Source organism: Nelusetta ayraudi, unplaced genomic scaffold (assembly GCF_046127955.1).
Source record: "Nelusetta ayraudi isolate G7.1 ecotype Tasmania unplaced genomic scaffold, CSIRO-AGI_Nayr_v1 ptg000084l, whole genome shotgun sequence".
Classification (NCBI taxonomy): domain Eukaryota; kingdom Metazoa; phylum Chordata; class Actinopteri; order Tetraodontiformes; family Monacanthidae; genus Nelusetta; species Nelusetta ayraudi.
The window spans coordinates 4,763,249-4,784,070 of record NW_027466134.1 but is presented as its reverse complement, the minus strand read 5'-3'; the positions used below and the strand labels follow the sequence as shown (position 1 = coordinate 4,784,070).

At 43.5% G+C, this 20,822-nt stretch overlaps 3 protein-coding genes and 2 non-coding genes across 7 annotated transcripts; 2 read left to right on the top strand and 3 right to left on the bottom strand.

Annotated features, from left to right (window-relative positions):
- Positions 1–6: 6 nt before the first annotated feature.
- dohh (deoxyhypusine hydroxylase/monooxygenase) lies at positions 7–4,063 on the top strand. The gene is made up of 6 exons (XM_076045391.1): positions 7–148; positions 1,000–1,106; positions 1,547–1,714; positions 2,125–2,201; positions 2,357–2,609; positions 3,106–4,063. The coding sequence occupies exons 2-6, from the start codon at positions 1,001–1,003 to the stop codon at positions 3,414–3,416; spliced, it is 915 nt and encodes a 304-aa protein (XP_075901506.1). The 5' UTR covers positions 7–148; position 1,000; the 3' UTR covers positions 3,417–4,063.
- A 458-nt stretch (positions 4,064–4,521) lies between these two features.
- On the top strand, positions 4,522–9,784 carry rsph4a (radial spoke head component 4A). Of its 3 annotated transcripts, none has more exons than XM_076045389.1 (8): positions 4,522–5,124; positions 5,623–5,741; positions 6,464–6,686; positions 7,235–7,504; positions 7,654–8,100; positions 8,184–8,328; positions 9,134–9,251; positions 9,340–9,783. In XM_076045389.1, exons 2-8 carry the CDS (start codon positions 5,635–5,637, stop codon positions 9,575–9,577), a joined length of 1,548 nt encoding a protein of 515 aa, XP_075901504.1. In that variant the 5' UTR covers positions 4,522–5,124; positions 5,623–5,634; the 3' UTR covers positions 9,578–9,783. The 3 variants fall into 3 exon arrangements, with proteins under 3 accessions (XP_075901504.1, XP_075901503.1, XP_075901505.1); XM_076045388.1 differs by having other exon boundaries at positions 4,522–5,146; positions 5,558–5,741; XM_076045390.1 differs by lacking the exon at positions 4,522–5,124 and having other exon boundaries at positions 9,340–9,784.
- Positions 9,785–10,048: 264 nt separating this feature from the next.
- Positions 10,049–10,121, bottom strand: trnat-cgu (transfer RNA threonine (anticodon CGU)). The gene has a single exon. It is a non-coding gene; the product is annotated as a tRNA-Thr (tRNA).
- Positions 10,122–10,312: 191 nt separating this feature from the next.
- trnat-agu (transfer RNA threonine (anticodon AGU)) lies at positions 10,313–10,386 on the bottom strand. Its single transcript has one exon. It is a non-coding gene; the product is annotated as a tRNA-Thr (tRNA).
- A 515-nt stretch (positions 10,387–10,901) lies between these two features.
- On the bottom strand, positions 10,902–20,584 carry lonp1 (lon peptidase 1, mitochondrial). Its single transcript, XM_076045331.1, has 21 exons — positions 20,011–20,584; positions 19,246–19,334; positions 18,922–19,041; positions 18,141–18,303; positions 17,806–17,919; positions 17,609–17,670; positions 17,201–17,330; positions 16,959–17,042; positions 16,797–16,865; positions 16,294–16,445; positions 15,878–16,016; positions 15,566–15,744; positions 15,017–15,104; positions 14,625–14,747; positions 14,426–14,542; positions 13,440–13,580; positions 12,843–13,008; positions 12,679–12,756; positions 12,435–12,562; positions 12,022–12,186; positions 10,902–11,421 (listed from the first exon to the last, which is right to left on the bottom strand). The coding sequence occupies exons 1-21, from the start codon at positions 20,554–20,556 to the stop codon at positions 11,269–11,271; spliced, it is 3,006 nt and encodes a 1,001-aa protein (XP_075901446.1). The 5' UTR covers positions 20,557–20,584; the 3' UTR covers positions 10,902–11,268.
- Positions 20,585–20,822: the final 238 nt, after the last annotated feature.

Here is a 20,822-nt window from a genome sequence, read left to right as displayed (position 1 = left end):
TTTTTTTTTTATAGCGTTCAGCATCTTTACTGGCCGAGCGAAGAAGCAGTTTCACCTGGAACGACTTGTTAGCGGAAGTAGCAGCAGAGTGTGGCGTGTGCGTGCGCTGAAGAGAGTTTTCCCATTTACGAAACCATAGATTGTAAAAGTAAGTGGATTTTGATTCCAGCTGTTGTTCTCTTGTGTGTCATCACATTAGAAATACAAAAAACAAAAAAACAAAAACACTTTTGTAGGATTAATGTGATTTGTTAGACTGGGTGTACCAGCAGTGCATATGTTGGCTTGGTTTAAACTGAGCCTTTGCGTTGTAGTCTATATGTAACCATACGTCATGTTTTGTAATGCGGCAGGTCGCCTTCCTCTCACCATAGCAGAGTCTTCGAACGAGTTATTGGGGAAAACAACGCATTCAGCACGAAACGTACATAAACCGCAAATAGTGTTGTTTTGTACAACAATTTCCAAGCTTTAACGATCAACAGCTGTTTTGATGCTCTCTTTACGGTGTAATATTTCATAACTCGTAAGTTAACTTTCATGGAATAGAATAAAATAGAGTAGACCGCCTTTATTCATCCCACAGTGGGGGAATATGCGTCATTACACCAACTGTATAGTGCAAAAAAGATGGAAAATTGTATTAAAATAAATAGAAAATAATATTTGTTTGGTATAAAAGGGAAAAACGAGATATTTACATCTTATGGACAGTTGCATTTACAGCTATTAACATACTGGCATATAAATAAGTCCATTGCACCTTTGTGAAAAATGTGGTTAAGAGGATGATGCATTTTATTGTGTGCAGTTGTACAGCCTGATGACTCATTGCTTAAATTCTTGTAACTGAGTGGCTGCGAGTTTTATGAAGTTACACCCGATGATTCACTTTGAACAAGTGAGATTTATATCTGATTAGAGTCATTTTGTCTGCATTACTGACAAACCCCAGTTCCATCAACAAACTAACTGTCTGTCTGTCTGTCTGTCTTGCAGTATGGACGGTGAGCAGCAGGTGGCAGCAGTAGGAAGGGTCCTCGTGGACCCCAAATGCGACCTGACGCAGCGGTTCAGAGCCTTGTTTACGTTGAGGAATCTGGGAGGTGAGACATCCGTGTGTTGTCTACATACTTTTCTTTGACATGTGTGTTATAAATCACGTCGGTGTTGTCATTGAAGACAAAGTAGACAAATTACATTTCAATATATTTGTAGAACATTTATTTTGGAATTTACCTCTGCTCACTTACGACCACCCTGTAATGGAATCATTGAGCGACAACTGGGAATCTTCACAAAATGTTATTCAGAATTCAAGTACACAGTTGTTGTTGTTTTTTTTTTAAAGAACCTTCAGAATTTTCTCAAACTGAGCGAGAGTTTGTGTTTGTTTGTTTTTTTGTATGGAAGATTTTGATTATTACCATGATTGTAAGAAATAAATAAATGCAACACAATTACATTGTCAGACTATTGTTATTGGAATGAACGAATGTTGCATTGGTTAAAACTAAGAAATGGACTGAGGTGTAACTCTGTCCAGGTGCTGATGCGATAGAATGGATCGGCAAGGCCTTTGTGGATCAGTCGGCGCTGCTCAAACACGAGCTGGCCTACTGCCTGGGACAGATGCAGGACAAACGGGCCATTCCAACGTTGACCGCTGTGTTAAAAGATCGCGAGCAAGAAGTCATGGTCAGGCACGAAGCAGGTACACAAACACACACTGTGATTGTCGATGGTTTTCCTTCACCCTGTTTGTTGGAATTTTCGATTGGAAAAGATACCAGCACAGCATTCGGGGATTTGTAGATGTGCCGCATGATACCGGCAGGCTAATAGCTCAAGGAGTGGGTTTGTATTGGTATTGGTGTTGTTGTTTTTTTTGGTTTTTTTTGTTGCCATATTTAGGTTTTATGCAATTGTAGGTGTCATGGAAACACAGCTACTGTGGTTAGGTTTTTTTTTTAGCTTATATTATTACTGTAGTGATAGTGTAGTGATATGTAGCGAACAATGCTGTGCTGCCTAAACAGTTCAAGGCATGTTTATGATTGAACATTTTTCAGAGTGGTTGGAGGTGTAATGGCAGCTGCGTCTTGACACTTTGTGTTCCTTCAGGGGAGGCTCTGGGTGCGATTGGTGACCCTGTGGTTCTGGACCTTCTCAGAGAGTACGTGAAAGATCCTGTTATTGAGGTATGTATCGCTTCACTGTGTTGCCAGGACTTTAACACAACTCTGACCGGTTCACTGACCAGTGAAAATGGCTCGTTGTGTTTGGACGAAGGAGGAGACGGAATATTTTTTTTTACCCTTTTTTTTTTTTTAAAAGCTTTCATTTTTCTCGACAGGTCGCAGAGACTTGTCAGCTGGCCGTGCGTCGTCTGGAGTGGCTGCAGTGCAACGATAAACTGTCAGAAGACTCACAGATGGACAAAAACCCCTACTGCTCCGTGGACCCGGCGCCACCTGCAGTCAGAAGAGACGTGCCGGAGCTCCGGGGCAGCCTGCTGGACGAGGCGCTGCCACTCTTTGATCGGTACCGGGCCATGTTTGCGCTCCGTAACATCGGCACTGAGGAGGCTGTGCTGGCTCTGGGAGACGGTAAGATCACCAGTCTGTGGTTTTGTTTGAATTAATTAATGAGTTCTTCACCATAACCAATACAGTTGGTACTCAGAAAAGTACTTTTTTTTTGTTGGAATATTTTATTTTCAGTTTTTACATTTATCACACAAAATCAACAAAAAAGGTCAATATACCAACAGTATATAGACAGAACTTATCAAGGAACCTATCACTTCACCCCCCCCCCAAAAAAAAATAAAAAAATAAAATAATAATAATAAAAAAAATACAAATAAAACTGGGAAAAGTACTTTACAAGTATTGCACAAGGAGAAGATGCAAAGCCCTCACAGAGAGGGCAGAGGTCCAGGGAACGAGCTGGCGACTTTCTTGCTTCTTGCTGCAAATGATCATCATCAGTGTGATTTCATGCATTATTTCTAACAGAACAGCAATTGCAGCTTGGTGTGTGACTATGCAAACGGAGTGACTGTACCTACCCAACCATGACCTCGGTCTCTTTTGCCTGCAGGCCTGCAGTGTTCGAGTGCGCTGTTTCGCCACGAGATCGCGTACGTCCTGGGTCAGATGCAGCACCCGGCTGCAGTTCCAGCCTTGTGCGCGGCTCTCAAGCAGTCCGACGAGAGTCCCATGGTGCGGCACGAGGCGGCAGAGGCTCTGGGTTCCATCGGCAAGGAAGAGTGTTTGGCCGTGTTGCAACAGTATCGCGCTGACGTGGAGCAAGTGGTGAAGGAGAGCTGCGAGGTGGCCTTGGATATGCTGGAGTACGAGAACAGCGACCAGTTCCAGTATGCGGACGGACTGGTGCGGTTGCAGAGTTAGTAGGCCTCTCTGCCAGCAGCCTCGCGGTGTCAACAGCGCGTGCCTGTAAAGTACGGACCGACGGCCGAGTTGCTGTGCAGTCGTGACGATGGCATCACTGTGGTTGTTCAACCAAAGACGGCTGTTGCCCCAACAAGTGTGGCCAGAGTTGGGGATCTACAGTGACAGACTTCCTTGTATTGCTGTGGAGTTGGGGAGAATGCTAGCAGCTAATGCAGCCTATTGAGCAAAACGGACGACACAACTGGATAAATATACCTGCACACAGGAGATTGAGAAAAATGTTTTTGTCTGGTGTTATTCATGCTGATATTTAAAATATTTTTTTTTTTGCCCATCAGAGGTTTCTGTCCTCCCATCGAGAAAACGTATTGTACCACAATATCAAATCACAGACAGTCTGATCAGAACGCTTTCTGTAAAAATCAGTCTGCGCGTCTAACAGTGTTCATTTTGTCACCAAATGTTTTTGATGTACTCTATGCCTTGCTATCTATTCAACAGTCAAGTTCATTCAGTAAAACCATCACAATCTGTTCTGATTCTTTTCATTTTCTTTTACTGTTCTTATTTTTTATTATATCAGACACTAAAAAGCCAATACATCGGTTTGATTGATCAAATAAATTATAAAGTGTGTATTGTACGCATGTCACCATGCTGGTCCCACATCCTCTGTGTGTGTGTTTGTAATATATAAACTCCCTTGAATACTCCCACAGAACGATGGATGATGACAAAAAAAAAACACGAGATGCGAACTACGACTACAAATACAAAATCTACCAAATATGAATGTACGTATCTTTTTCCACGATAGATGTGTGCAGTCCACTTGGAGTTATTATTTTGAAATAAAAACAAACCAAACTGAATGAAAGTTAGTTGTCGATCCTTGACTCATAACAACATCAAACTCCTGAGCACGTAGTTTTGTTTTGTTTTTTCCTTCCATTGTCTGGCTCCTTTCATATAAACCCATCGTTCTAACGGCGAAAATCCACCTTTACGGTTCAGCGTCGTCCTGCCTAGCAACTACATCAGCGTATCCACAACAAGCAGTTTCTATCGATTCGGGGGAAAACAAACGTCGGGCTCAGTAGTTTGACGTTATTAAGAGCACGTAGTTTGTTTTTCCCCCCTTACATTATCTAGCTCCTTTCATATAAATCCATCGTTCTAACGGCGAAAATCCACCTTTCCGGTTCAGCGTCGTCCTGCCTAGCAACTACATCTGCGTATCCACAACAAGCAGTTTCTATTGACTCGGGGGGAATAAAACAGTAACGTCTGGCTCAGTAGTTTGATGTTAGTAAGTGTCAACGATTGACGATAAAAGGTATCATTTCGATTGGATTGTTTTTATTTCACGGTAATAATTCCAAATGGACCGTACAGATCTATCGTGGGGAAAAATGATACCTACCTACTTTATTTCACGCTGATGTTTATACTACACGTCGTTTCTTTTTCTCGTTCGCGCCACTAACTTCATCGCAAGTCCGTCTTTAATTGAAGAACTGTGGCATTTATCTCAGAGTAACGCGTAACGCGTTAAGAAGAAGAAGAATTTTAAAGGAAGGAAATAGACGTAATTCGCCCGTCGTAGGTTTTTTTTTTTTTTTTCCAACGTTATCATCCATCATTTTGTGAGCGGTCCCCAAGGGAGTTGGTGGAAAAACATTTCACCAACGGAAGAGCAAAAAAGGTATGACCAAAATAAAAGCTATGTCACTGTAGTTTTGTAACGTGTTAACGTTACAAAGTGCCACCGACTGCACTACACAGTCAGTAGACTGCTGTCCACGAGAGGTCGCTGCTTGGTGCTTGGTGCGGGTGAGGACCTCAGCAGCGGCGGAGCCAGCTTTTTAAACTTGGGGGGCTTTGGGGGGGGGGGTCAAAGGTCCAGGGGGGGCGGCGGGGGTGCCGCTGGACAAAACTAACGACTGAGAGCGCAAATCCCGCTGACCAAAGGAAAAATGTGAAGTTCCGAATATGGCAGCATAGTGTGAGAGGTCTTTAACATTAAACTACTGCCCTGAGCAAATTAAATTTTAGGGGTGGCACTTGGCACGGTGATGTTTTCATTTTTCATTTCTGCTGTGTTCATCACTCGCAGTGCTATTTCCTCACAGGGAAAGACACCCCTCTGGCTCCGCCTTATACCTGCATCTCACTGGTGGCATTTTCTTCCCACTGGCTACAGGAAGTGGCAACCATGGCGAATTCTAGTGGAGTTCAAGACAGCGCTCAACAGAGAATCCAGACTGCCGCCGCGCTCAAAGCTTTTCTATTAAGAAGCACCACGAAAGGAAATCTAAACCTGTGAGTAAGGGTGACAAAATGTTGTTGTTTCCCTTCCCCCCCACTCTTTCTCAACTTGTGGGTTGCATATATATATATATATATATATATATATATATATATATATATATATATATATATATATATACATATATATATATATATATATATATATATATATATATATATATATATAACTATATATATATATATATATATATATATATATATATATATATATATATATATATATATATATATATAACTATATATATATATATATATATATATATATATATATATATATATATATATATATATATATATATATGTGTGTGTGTGTATGTGCTGTGTACAGTGATACTGGTATGCATTATTGACGGAAGACCTGATCCTTCTCAGTCAACCAGATTAAAACCAAGGTCACAAAATAAAATCTGAAAATACTGCGTAGCTCAGTTTGAAACATTTTTCGCAGTCCAACAACTAAATAAATAAATAGATAAACAGCCTACAAACAACAAGTAGACATCTAGTGTTTACATCCCAGATGGCCCATAATATGTTACATCTCCGCAGTCACTACAATCAACTAATCATGCGAGTTAATCAAAGTAGCATGTATTTTTTGAGTGCATGAATAGGATTGCGCAGTGCTCTTCTGTTATGCACTCATTTTTGTAAACAATGCTACCTGTTTAGCATACGAGCTGTTTAGCATTGCTTCGCTAATGTTGTTACAGCTACGACCACCTGACTCGGTTGCTGATCAAGGTCATAGATGAGCGTCCAAATGATGTGGTGGACGTGATCGAGGACTTGAGCCATGACGTGAAGTGGGCTTCATTTGAATACAAGCAGAGCACCCTGCAAGACCTCCAGAAGACCACCGCTGCCGAAGTGCTAGCCGAGCAGCAACGTCTGTTGTTCTATCGTCCAGAAGAAGCCGACCAGGAGGAGGAGCTGGTACTGGCTTTGAACCAGTAACGTGTCTGGATTGTAGTCAGTGTGTGTGTGCGTGTGTGTGAAATTAAAAATGATCTACAGGTGCTACCCGAAAAATTAGAATATCAAGTTAAAGTTGTTTTATTTTGGCAATTTAACATAAAAGATGAAAGCAACACATTTTATTGAGCCATTACACTGAAAATTGACATCTCAAGCAGTTCCTTGTTGTAACTTTGCTGATTTTCAGCTTAATAAAACCACAAACAACAACCTTTTCAGGATATTCTAATTTTCTGGGTATTACCTGTAATATTATATTCTCAAATATTATTATATTATTATATTATATTATATAATCAAATTAATTACAGACATTGTTATAACGAATCATAAAGTTTTAATCTCTATCTTTCAAGAAGTTTGACACCGTCAACTGTCAACATCAGAGAACAAGAGTCTCTGGGACAAGTTGACAACGTGCTTGACATGCTGAAGTTAAAAAAAGCAAAGAGAAAACGTTTGAGAGATATTTAGAGATATTTAGTGTCATTCTTGGTTTCCACCAGGTGGATCTTCCCAATGTCAGCGAGATTGGCTTCTACATGGAGCAAGCTGGGGTTGGCCTGGGCAGAGAGGAGATGCAGAGAATCTTCCTTGCACTCAAGCAGCTCGTAGAGTCGCAGGCGCTGCTGCGCTGTCGACTGTGGGGCAAAATCCTGGGAGTGGAAAGCAGCTACATTATTGCTGAGGCTGAGTACCGAGAGGGTGAGGAAGAGGATGAGCCAGTTGCAAAAGAAGAGGAGGCAGAGCCGGAAACTGAGAACAATGAGGAGGAGGTGAGGCAAACCTAACTTCAAAATGTGTAAATATTTATCTACAGAGCTGTGTCCACTTTTCATGCGTCTAAAAGTTATTTCACCGATTTATTTAAAATTTGCATTTTGTCAATTCTGTCATTTTTCTTTCTTTCTTCTTCTCAAATTAGACAGATCCGCTTCCGCAGTCCACTTACAAACCTTCGCCACCTGTGCCAAAGGAGGAGCGAGGAACCGGGGCAAACAAGTTTGTTTACTATGTTTGCAAAGAGCCGGGCCTCCCCTGGGTGAAGCTGCCTTCAGTCAGCCCCGCACAGATCACCGCTGCCCGCCAAATACGCAAATTCTTCACTGGGAATCTGGACTGCCCAGTCGTCAGCTACCCGCCGTTTCCCGGGAATGAAGCAAATTACCTGAGGGCGCAGATAGCCCGGATCTCTGCTGGGTCTCAGGTCAGCCCCCAGGGCTTCTACCAGGCGCGGGAGGAAGAAGGCGAAGAAGAGGAGGCTCCCTGCGAAAGCTTCGACATGAATCCGGATTTTGAAGGCGTGGCAGTTTCTGAAATGGCAGAGTCTTTGTCCACCTGGGTTCACCACGTCCAGCATATTCTGCAACAGGTAGGAATTGAATGGTACCTGGTGCGATAAAGGTTTTCCTCAGCAGAGATTCCTCATGATAGCGTGCACATGGACTCCCTCAGGGCCGCTGCACCTGGCTGAACCTGGCTGTGAAGCCGGATGAAGAGTCCAACGAGGAGGGAGAGGACGAAGAGAAGGAAGGAGATCCCGATGAGCCCGAGCCAGAGGTTGGACCACTGCTGCTCACGCCTCTCTCTCAGGATGGAGGTATCCCACTGCTGAAGAGCCTCACTGCTTACCACCAACCAACTAATGTCGAGCCAAAGAACGTCCGGATCAGAATCCAGAATGAGAAAAAAAACATGAAATTTAATCATTAGTAGCATACAGCGTAAAATGTTTTGCATGTTTATTGAAGTCAGGACCTTGGTGGTTGATTAGTAAAGACATTACTCTTTCATTAATATATATTTTTTTGCAGCATTTTAGCGGTTGTACAAAACAGTCTGTAAATGAGAGGAACAGCTGTAAAATAAATCCCGAAAAAACCCTCCCTCCCACTACCCACACTGTCAGCCCCACAAGGATGATTAGAAATCAACAACATTAAAGCAAAAAAAAAAACAAACAAAAGGGATGGGGGGGTTAATAGTGTTATAAATAAAGTGTTATAAATAATGAGTACCAGCGCGTCAAAAATAACCATACATCAGTGTAGTCAAGAATCAACATACTTGTATAATATACACATTAAAATAAATATATATACATCTATATATAAACAGAATATAAATTAACATAAACTAATACTGAGGGGGGGAAAAAATAAAATAGAAAATAAAAAAAACAACCCAAAACAGATCAAACAAAACACGAAAAAAGGTTTCACAACATCAATATACTGTAGTGTTAATTTGTTATTGTTGTTTTTTTTTGTTTGCTGCCTACGTCTCTTCTCTCTTTACATGTCCACTGTCATTCGGTCAGTCTAAGTGTCAGAGGTCGTATTTCTAAAGACATTACTCTTCAAAGTCAATCAAAATTGTCCATTTTTGTATTTGTGTCTACAAAGAGATTTTCAGCACGGCTCCGTGGAGCTCAAAGATTTCCTCCAACCTCACCTCCCAGCACGCCATCGCCGTCCTGCGCTCCAACCTCTGGCCCGGCGCCTTTGCGTACGCCTGCGGAAAGTAAGTGCGCGTGTTTGTTCTTCCAGTGTTCTGGTTTCCCAGGCTGAGTACCTGCTGTGTGTATCCGTGTGCCGTCCTCTTTATTCAGGAAGTTTGAAAACATCTATGTCGGGTGGGGTTTGAAGTATGCGGGAGAAGGCTACAGGCCCCCCATCCCCCCGGTACCGCAGAAGGAATACCCCAGTGGACCCGAGATCACAGAGGCCCTGGACCCAACGCTGGAGGAGGAGGAAGCCTTCAAGGAATATTTGGAGGAGCAGCAGGCTGCTGAAGAGGTAGAGGGGGCGGATGAAGAGGATGAAGAGGATGAAGACGATGATGACTGAGTTGAACTTTGTGTTTTCTTTGTTTTCGTCGTCTCCGCCCCCTCTCCTGAGCTCTTTTCTGACGTCTACTTTCAAACTGCACAAGAGACAAACATGGTTAGTTGTCGGATCGGTGGACCATGTTAACGTCTATGTTAACATGGACGCTAACATAGATCATGTTTTGTATTGCTATTTACTAATGGTGTAAAAATGTAACCTTTGTCTTCATACTCAGCTTTTTATGAACGCCAATAAAAATGTGCACCACATCAAGTGTTCTCCAAGTCAACACCACCTCAGTATCTTTGTTCCTTTAAAAAAAAAAAAAAAATCAAAATACATGTTTTGATGGTATTGAAGCATACCATTAAAACATTGGGGATTTGCACATTTAATTGTATTGTACGTACAGCAGAACGTATGTACGTATTCTGTTTACAATAGATTGAGAACCTCAGACAACTTGGACAGTCGCGTACGAGCTCAAGAAGGTGCTGCTGGGAGTTGAACCCAGGATCTCCTGTTTACGAGACAGGCGCTTTGACCACTAAGCCACAGCACCTGCACCTCAGAGGTTTTCATATGATTCTTATGCAATCTTTTGATGATCGGATGACAAACTAAATGCAGGGCATAGAGTCCTCAACTGTTCCCTTGACTGATGCTTTTGATTAGGATCGTAGGTTCAAGCCAGTCACATCTCTTCACCTAAAGAGACGTGAACGCACTAAAGCCTTTTCTACATGTTCATAAAGGCACTGCTGGGATTTGAACCCAGGATCTCCTGTTTACTAGACAGGCGCTTTGACCAACTAAGCCACAGCACCTTGCTTTAAAACACCTGCAAAAGACACTCAATCAATCTTTTGCAGGGAATAGAGTCCCCAAAATAAAGTTAAAGTCCCAGTGATTGTCACATCCCAAAGGATGGGAAATTTGTTCTCCGCATTTGGCCATCATCCCCTGAGGGAGCGGTGGGTAGCAGCGGTACTGCACCCAGGAATCACTGGGTGATCTAACCCCAGAATACTGAATGCCAAGCAGGGAGGCAATGGGGACCATTGTTAGTCTTTGGTCTGACCCAGCTGGGGATGAAACCCACAACCTACCAGCATCAGGGCGGACTTGCTACCACTAGACCACTGAGCTGAAGATGTTTCACTTCCTGGCCACACATGAGTTTCCCTTGACTGGTGCTTCTGACTAGGTTCTCCTCAAGAGATGTGAACGCATTGAAGTTTCTTCCAACGGGCACAGCACACGGGTGCAAACCGACCCGACACACTGAATAAAAACCCACTCAAATGTCGACAGAATGAGTCCGAGATATTGTCAGAGTGCGTTTTATATTATAATTAAAATTTATTAGTTGTCGTCATTACATGTGTTGGTCTCATATCAAGGTCTCTTCAGAGCTGTCAGCAACTCCAAAACCAGCTTCAGTGCAGTGAAGATGTCAAACCAGTAATAACAGGTCAGTATTCATCCTCATCACATCAAGTCGCAGCGCGTCTCCGACCCAGAAGGCTCGACTAATAATATAATATAGGGCCATTAAACACAAAAAGCATGTTCAGAAAAGTCCATCACAAAGTCATAAATTATTTCTTTTTCTTCTGTCACTTCATGTCAGCGTGTGTTTGATGGTACGAGTGTAGATTCTGACTCCTCTTCCGCTTCGGATGCATGTCAACGCTGCCACATGGTCACTACTGGGCTTGTGGAAAGGCAATGGGGTAGATCTGGTTGTAGTGGTCCACAAAGTGGACCTCCAGACCCTCGGAGATGTATTCTGGAAGGTCAGAAAAGTCCTTTTTGTTTTCGGCCGGCAGGATGATGCAGGTCACGCCAGCACGCCGGGCCTGTGGAGGACAAGAGGCACTGAGAGTGAGAAAAAACTGTGGAGGAAATAGCAACAGGCATCTAATACATGACAGTTTTCCAAACATGAGTTTTGAAGAATACATTGTGTTGGGCTTTTTTTTTTTTTTGATTAAAGTAGGACATCCAGATTGTCCATTTTATTGTCATGTTCAAGTCCTTCAAAGACCGTTTATTATCCATTATTATTGTAATGACACACAAATTATCCAAAGATTCTTTTTTTAGACTCATCTGCAAAATATTATACAGCTGACAGCTTTGTCAGAAGAATTTGGATGTATGTTTTACTTGGGTAAACAGGCATGGGCAAGCTACGGTCCGGGGGCCATATGTGGCCTGCTAAGCTTTTCAATTCGGCCCCCGGGCCGTAGTTTGCCCACGCCAGCATTAGATTTGTTCACCTATGAAGGGTTTCTCTTGTTCTTGTTAACCAGAAACCAGACCTGTTTTTTTTTAATTAGTAGACAAACCCACTTGCATTTGCATGCACACCAAACAATATTGGAAAATATGAGGTTGGAAAAGTGAAAAAAACAAACAAATACAATTCTACAAGCAGCCACGGAGGTCCGACTCACAGCTATCGTCTTCTCCTTGATCCCACCGACCGGCAGGATTTTGCCAGTGAGTGAAACCTCCCCAGTCATGGCCACATTCTGACGCACAGGCGTGTTGGTGGCCAGCGACAGCAGCGCCGTCACGATGGTGCAGCCGGCACTCGGCCCGTCTTTGGGAGTCGCACCCTGCAGAGGTCAAAACGGGTTTAAGGCTCACAAGAAAGCCTGAAATCTACCAGTGTCACTGTGTCTACAGTTACAGGTACTAGCCAGAACATTAGAATATCCTGAAAAGGTTGCTGTATTTCTGCAATTCAACTTAAAACACACACACACACACACACACACACACACACACACACACACACACACACACACACACACACACACACACACACACACACACACACACACACACACACACACACAGGTACCTCAGGGACGTGCAGGTGAAGGTGGGAGTTGACCAGGAAGTTGTTTTCTGGCTCTCTGTTCATCAGAAAGGCTCTGGCGTAGGTCGAGGCTATTTTTGCACTTTCCTTCATGACGTCGCCCAGTTGACCTGTGGAGCAGCACCACGTCAAATTCGAGTCACCTCTACCCTGGAGGACAGGCGTGGGCAAACTACGGCCCGGGGCCCAATTTGCAGCAGGGGAATCACTCTGTGGTTTTTCTGACCTGTAACCTCCAGCGACCCTTCAGACTTTTGATCCGAAGGACGGCGCACCGACGTCTCAATAAATAGTGTTGATCCTCCTAAAGACAAGGAAGACATCGGGGTTGGAGTTTCACTGAAGGACCTTAGAAAGCCTTCTGGCGATGCTGCCGTGCTGGCGTCTCACCTAAAGCCGTCCACGCCAGGCCCATCACCACTCCTGGTGGAGTGACGTCGTACATTCGATCCACCGTGAAGATGGGCTTCCCAACAAAGTCCTGCAAGTTGTCGGCCGCCACGGTGACGGCGGCTTGTTGACCGCTGACGATGGTGAACGCCACCTTACGGAAAACCTTCAAGACAAATATCACATAGATGGATGGATGGATAGATAGATAGATAGATAGATAGATAGATAGATAGATAGATTTTCCCTCTATATTTGCTTTAGAGGCAGTGATAAGCAAGGTGTTATAAACCATGAGTGCATTATTTGCCATTGAGTCGAGGGAATAAAGTCCAGAATGCTGTCTGTCTGTCACACCTTGGGAAGAGTTCTAGGTGAGGTTCTGGAAGAGTTCTGGAGGGTGATGGCTGAGGGAGGGTGATGGTGATGGTGATGTGACTTTACTCCTACTGTTTTTGCAAGATACTTTTCTTCAAACTTGCACCAGCTGCCACGTTTTTGCAACAACGGCAAACTTGATTCCTCCTCCTATGACCCTGAAGGCCGGAGCAGGACTGATTGTATGAGTTGCCTCCCCGCTCTGTGTGTGTTCGCTACCTTCTCAACTTGCTTCTGCAGGTTCCTGACCCCAGACTCCCGGCAGTATTGACGGATGAGCAGGTTCAGGGCGTCGGCGGAGATTTGGGCACTTTCTTCCGTCAGGCCGCAGACAGAGCGAAGCTGAGGGACCAGATAGCGCTGGAGAGACAGACACACACATTGACTGGAGTCATGAGAATGAACATTTCATTTCTTTTTTTTTTTTTTTTTTTTTTACAATTTTACAAAACATACCTTAAAAACGTTTAAGGGACAGAATGCAAACTTGGGAACATCTGAGAGAGAATGGTGACATCTAGTGTGCTCCACAGCGCCACCTACTGAAATAAAATGGAACGCAGGTCTGGCTCAGACCTGCGTTTCACTTCTTCTGGCCCAAACAAAACATTCAGCAGGAAGTGCCAATAAAATCCTGGCAATTTTCACAAAATGCACCTTTTCAAGTATAACAGAAACAACACACTTGTTTTTAAGAAGCTTGTGTTGTCCAATGTTGATTTTTTTCGGAGTATCGAGATAAATTTGCTTAGAATCCAGGCTGTCTAACTTGCTGTGGAGTATTTGTTATCATTATGACTATCATTGTTGTGTTGTTGTTAATTATTATTTTCATCATTACACAATAGTCAATGCTATTAATTCAATCAGATTGGTTGTGTTTCTTTCTCTTTTTTTCTCAGTACGAATGATTAATTAACTTTGTCCTTATTGTTGCACAACTTTGCAGTGATTCACTTTTCTCACCTGAGGGAAAGGGGGTGAGATTTAATAAGTTCTGCTTCGTCTCACTCCTTTTCGGATATGCTATATGTGTCACAATTATTCATTATGATTATTATTTCTTGCGTGTTTGACACTATTTTTATTTTTGTTGTTGTTGTTTTTGATATTTTGTATAAATTGTTTTTTTGATGTGCACAGAAGCTATTCGAAATAAAAAATGAATGAATGAACCAACCAATCACTCAATCAATCAATGTTACCTCGGCGATGGCCAGTTTCTCCTGGGCCACGTATCCCGACACGCTGATCATTTCCATCCTGTCGCGCAGAGGCTCTGGGATGGTGTCGATCACGTTGGCCGTGCAGATGAACAGAATCTTGCATCGGATCAGAGAGAATTTTTTTTTTAAAGACTGTTCAAATGGTTCATACACGAACTCGCAAAGACAAGACGCCAACCTTTGACAGATCAACGGGGACGTCCAGGTAGTGGTCCAGGAAGTTGGCGTTCTGTTCGGCATCCAGAAGCTCCAGCAAGGCTGAGGACGGATCGCCCTGATAGCCGCGGCCAATTTTATCCACCTGGGTGTTACAATAATGGAAAATATGGATGGGTGTGAAATAACACCACCTCATGAGAGCGTTAAAACCTTTCAGCCATGTTTGAGAGGTTTCCATCGGCAGTTCTTTATTGCCATATTTAGGTTCTGTGCAGTTCCAGGGCTCATGGAAACACAGCTGGTGACACATAACAGTTTGGCAGGAAATATTGCAAACACTATGGACATCTTTCAAATTGAAAACAAATGAGTAAAGTGAAGTTGGCTGATGTGGGAGCAGTGGACCCCGACCTCATCGATCAGCACCAGAGGATTCTCCGTCTTGGTTTTCTTCAGGCACTGAATGATTTTCCCCGGCATGGCGCCCACGTACGTCCTCCTGGTGCCGCAGACAACACACACACACACACACACACACACACACACACACACACACACACACACACACACACACACACACACACACACACACACACACACACACACACACACACACACACACACACACACACAATGAATGAATGAATTCTGTTTCTCAGTCTGATAGTTTTCCTGTCTTACAAAACTGCAAAAAAAATGAAAATGTAAAAACTTGAAGGCTGTTTTGTTTACAATATCTGCATTTTTTAAAAAAAAGTTAACACTTTAAATTGAACTTGTGGTTCTGGTCCAATTCACAATGTTGTTTAAGAGGTCATCACAATGTCTGAATGGCCAGGTTTATTTTATTTTTTTTAAATCAACCTCTTATTTTAGCCTTGTGGAGATTCCTCTAACTGTCACACCTGTCAGACTCAATATGTTGCTACATGAACAGAGCGTCAGTGCAAACTCCCCGACCTGTGTCCCTTGATCTCAGCCACGTCCGTCATGCCTCCGACGCTGAAGCGGAAGTACTGCCTGTTGAGAGCTCTGGCGATGGAGCGGGCGATGGAGGTCTTGCCTACACCCGGTGGGCCGTAGAAGCACATGATCTTCCCCTGGGTGGAGCCCCGCAGCTGGCTCACGGCGATGAATTCCTGCACAGGGTTTGGAAAATATGTTCATTCGCAACATCTGTTCTCAATCTGCTCCTCAGGAAAAACAAGCCAATGATTAGAAAGTGAAATGATTGCCGTCAGTTATTGGTGGAGACATTTCAGACGAACTGACCAGTATGCGTTTCTTGACATCGTCCATCCCATAATGGTCTTCTTCAAGGACCTCTTTGGCTCTCTCTAGTGATAAGTTCTCTTCACTGTAGGTGCCCCAAGGCATGCTGGTCAGCCAGTCCAGGTAGTTCCTGGTCACACTTTTACAATGAAGAGGAAAGACAGAAAGAAAGAAAGAAAGAAATAAAGAAAGAAAGACAAGAACCAGGTTTCAGTCGTCAGTCCTGTTGTGTTTGTTCAGCTCAGCAAAGACTTCAGTCTGCTGCAGTCCAGAAGACGTAAATATTTCATTTTCTCCTTTTAGACCCTATAAATATTTCATTTTCATCTTTTATTCCCTTATTTATTTTAATTAAGATATACTTATAGTATACTGTATACTGCATTCAGATATACACTATACAGTACAATACCCACTTGAACTCTGAGGAGTGGTTGTCCAGCAGGCCCAGCTTGTTGAGCTCCTCGTTGATTACCTCCATGATGTGTTCAGGGACGTTCCTCTCACTCAGTCTTTCTCGGAACTTCTCCTCGATGGCCTCTTTGTCCTCCTTTTCCAAACCCAGCTCCTGGAGACGCAACACATACAAGACTCACTGACAGCACTGAGACTCAAACCAAAAGGTTCCGTATGCTGCCCGCGCATTCAGGAAATTTGCAAACGAGGATCAATTTCTGCTTTTTCCCATTGTTACTGAATACATTGGAGCAGTATTGTTTTGCGACTGCTGGGCCACAACCCAAAAGTGAGTCAGGGAGTCCCTGAAAATATGGTCTAACATTAAACGGGTCTGATAAGCTTCTGTAAACCAGACTGCGGACAGATTAATTCTTTCATTCCACCGTCCTAATTCTACACATGCAGCTTGTGAAAGTTGCTGGTGTGTGGAATGCAGAGAAGAGAGTATAGCACGTCAAACCTTCTTGATGATCTTGAGCTGTTCCTGCAACAGGTACTTCCTGTGAGTCTGTTTGATCTTCTCTTCCACCTGTGAAAATGTGCACTGCATTTAGTGACCAGAAGTGAAGACGCCAGCGCGGCGGAATAAAGCCCATTATGCCTCCCCCGAGTCCCTCCTGACCTCTCGGCCCAGGCGCTGCTGCAGTTTGCTCAGTTCATACTCCTTCTTCAACAGGGACAGCGCCTTGTAGAGGCGCTTTGGAATCTAAGGTGGCGAGGAAAAAAAGACTGTTGATAAATAACAACCCGCAGGCTGAAAACACAAACATTACATTAAAATGACTGATTTTGGCCGCATTCATACATCATCTCAAATCTCAGTGAGTCCCAAACTGGCAGTGTGTGTGTGTGTAGCCTGCTCACGTCAGCTTCTTCCAGGACGTCCTGCAGCTCGTTTGAATCGGCTCCAGTCAGAGCAGCTCCCATGTCGCTCAGGTAGATGGGATTGTCCACCACTCTCTGGCCAGCCTGCATCATCTGCAGGACTGACTCTCTGACACACACACACACACACACACACACACACACACACACACACACACACACACACACACACACACACACACACACACACACACACACACACACACACACACTAATTAATCAGAGTTAACTAACTAGACTTTACCTAACCTGCTTTTAGAAACACTCAACTTTAAACTTGAAGCTGTGATGAAAGGTTCTTTGTGGAAAAACAACACTCAGAGCGGAGAAACGGGAGAGCAAGGACGTCACGGAGAAGGACAGTCCTGGTTGTAGATGAGCACTGACCTGTAGAGGGGGTTGAGGGAGATGATGTCCCTGATGGTCTTCACGATCTCGGCCGTCAACGCCTGCACACATCACAACATAGGCTTGGTGCATTGTGTTGCAAACACATAGACCATACATTCATTGATTTAATCTTGACCATGAGGTGATTATGTGTGTGTGTGCGTGTGTAGATCGTGAAGACCATCTAGGTTTACCTTGACCTCCTCATTGACAGTAAACGGGTCATGTGGGACATTTTCCACTTCAACCATCAGGATGTTGGGGTCTGGCAGAGGCTTCAGCTCTGGTTGCAGATCTGCTCCTGAAATCTGAGCAAAACAACAGACAGCAACTTCGTCTGTAAGATGTTGTCAATGGCTGTCTGGTGCATTAGAATGTGGTTCAGTGAATAAATGCAATTTTTACACACAATATTTTTTTTTTGATATTTTCAAATATTTTGAGACATTTGATTTTTTTTTTTTTTAGTCTCATGAATTAAAAAAAAAGTTAAAAAGTTAAGTTAAAGTTAAGTTAAAAGTGTCGTAACCTTGTCCTCCATCTGCTCTGACGTGGATCCCGGCTGCTCCTTGCGGCCTCGCTTGGATTTGCGTCTCCCTGGGGACTTGGGTTCAGACTCTGCCTCAGAACCCGCCACAGGTTCTGGTTCTGGTTCCTCAGGCTCCACCTCCAGCTGCTTTGTGATCCGGATCCTAAAAGTCAAAATGGTATCCACATCACTCACGGTTTTTTTGTTTGTTTGTTTGTTTGTTTGTTAAAGGAAGAAGAGTGTGACAGCTTGAAAGGTATGGTTCAAAGAATAACTTCACATTCTACCAACGAAAACAGGATTATTTGATTATTATCCCCTTTCCCTGCCACCACCGCTGACTCCTTGTTCTGCTTGTGTTTTGGGTTTGTTGTTGCCTCTGATAGCGATTCAACACACACTGGTGTGCTAACATCGGTGAAATGAAGCTGCAGCAGTTTGGTGCTTTGTGTGGACTTTTTGTATTTTGTGATTTCCGGGGTTATTTCACCATCTGTATTTTCCCTGCTAGGACAGTGTTTTGTCAACAGTATTAACCTGAGAATTTTAAGCACTATTAAAATGTCGAGAGGGAGAACTTGTTTCTCTTTGCCGTCACCAATTAATGCATAACGATATAAATCTACTAATCTGATCTGAAATAGACGGTCAAAATATATGTGGTGTGCACGGTTTTAATATTTAATATAATTTAAAAGTGCACAATTTGCACAATAAGCTTTGACAAAGAACATCAGCATCCTCTTCCAGAACACTTTTGACTCACTAAAAATTCTCTGACCTTCGGTGTCCCATGACAATCATCCTCAGCTTGTCTCCCAGGTCCTGCATCTCATGGATCTGAACAAAGGTCCCCGTGTGGTAGATGGTATCTAAAGACTCCACCACATCTGAATCATTACTGGGGGAAAAAAAAGAGAAATAATATTTATTCATGAATGACCATGCACATTTCAATAATAATACTGCTGTGACCATGATTGGTTGGCTTGTGTACTTCAAATCAACACGGAATATTTAACTAGATTAGTGATAATCTCTCTATACTGCTGGCATTAATGATAAAATAAGACCAAAGTAAAATTGGGGGTGATTTCTGACTTACTTATCATCTTTCTTCATGAAGACTCCAGCATACGGCTGAGCTAGACGGACCTTCCTCCTGATCAGCTCCATCAAAACCGGACTTTTCACCTGATGGAAAAACCAGAAACGATTCCGCACACACAATGAAATGAAAGGCATACCTTTCAGAAGTACACAGATACTATAAAGCTTTTTGCCGATGCTATAAAAAAAAAAAATGCAAGCCCCTTTTCAGGGTCCGTGTTAGGCCTGTCGCCGTAAGAAATCTTGCTAAATGCCATATTACACCAGATTACCATATGATGCTAAACAAGGACAACAAAAATAACTAAACGTCAGTTTCAGATTGATTTTCCACTGCAATAATAAATAAGAATAAAAATGCAAAATACACCCATTCACCACTGCCAATGCACTATAACATCCAGATGCTGCCTTGAAAAAGTAGGAGGAAGAGAAGAAGTAGAAGTAGGAGGAGAAGGCGAAGAAAAAGACGACAGAGGAGGAGAGGGAGGAAGAGAAGAAGTAGAAGGAGGAGAAGAAGGAGCAGGAGGACGAGAAGAAGAAGAAGACAGGAGGGGGAGAGGGAGGAAGAGAAGAAGTAGAAGGAGGAGAAGAAGAAGACGAAGACGAAGACGAAGAAGAAGAAGAAGAAGAAGAAGAAGAAGAAAGAAAAAGAGGAAGAAGAATTGGGGTCGATATTATGACATCATGTCACATTTCAAAGTTATGGACTAGGTCCTTCTAGAAGTCAGTCAGTCATGGGTAAGGCAGTCATTCTCACCTCCAGGATCTTGATGAAACGAGGAAACACCGGGTTCCTGCTCACAGCGATCAGAGGCACATTGGGAAAAACATCGGGGACCATCACCGGTGTCAGCGCGGTCATTGGAGGTCCGTTGTACGCGCCTCCTCCTCCCCCGACTTCTCCTCCAGATTCTTCTCCCCCGGACTCCGCACTTTCTCCGCCGTCCTCCCCGGAGAAGCCCGCGCCGCTGGCCTGGCTTCCGAACATCCTGCTCTGGGTTAACCTTGGGAGCCGGGAGCTCCATAACGGCGCGTTGCAGTGCTGTGCGCGGAGTCGCAGAGTCCTTGTCACCATGTCACCACCGTGACCGTCCATCAGGCGGTGTCTGTGTGTCCTCCTGTGACAAGTTCCAGCCGTTGCCGGGCATTCAGCGGGCTGTATTTTCCTCGCGGAGGGTGCGTCAGTCCGGTGAAGACACATGGCGCCGGCCGCGGACACCGCGGTCCAGTTGTGTTTGACAATAGATGCCGAGTTTCGGTGTAGTAGTCTCCCAGCATCCACAAGCTTCAGGTAGGACGCCATGTTTCCCCTGAAGCTTTTTTTTCTTTCCCTCCCCCCCACCAAGACATGTGTTCCGTCGCCTGATGATTCCGTCACGATGACGTTGCTATTTCTGTTGCGCATCATTTCCCCTATTGCGATTAATGCTTTTGTTTCTTTGTCCTTGTGCGAAGTATATTTTGTCTCCTGTTATGTGTAAATTCTAATTTAATCGAATTGAATTTAATAAAGATATATTTTTAAAAAAAGAAGCAACACAAGATCTAGAACAGTAAAAACAAAAAACA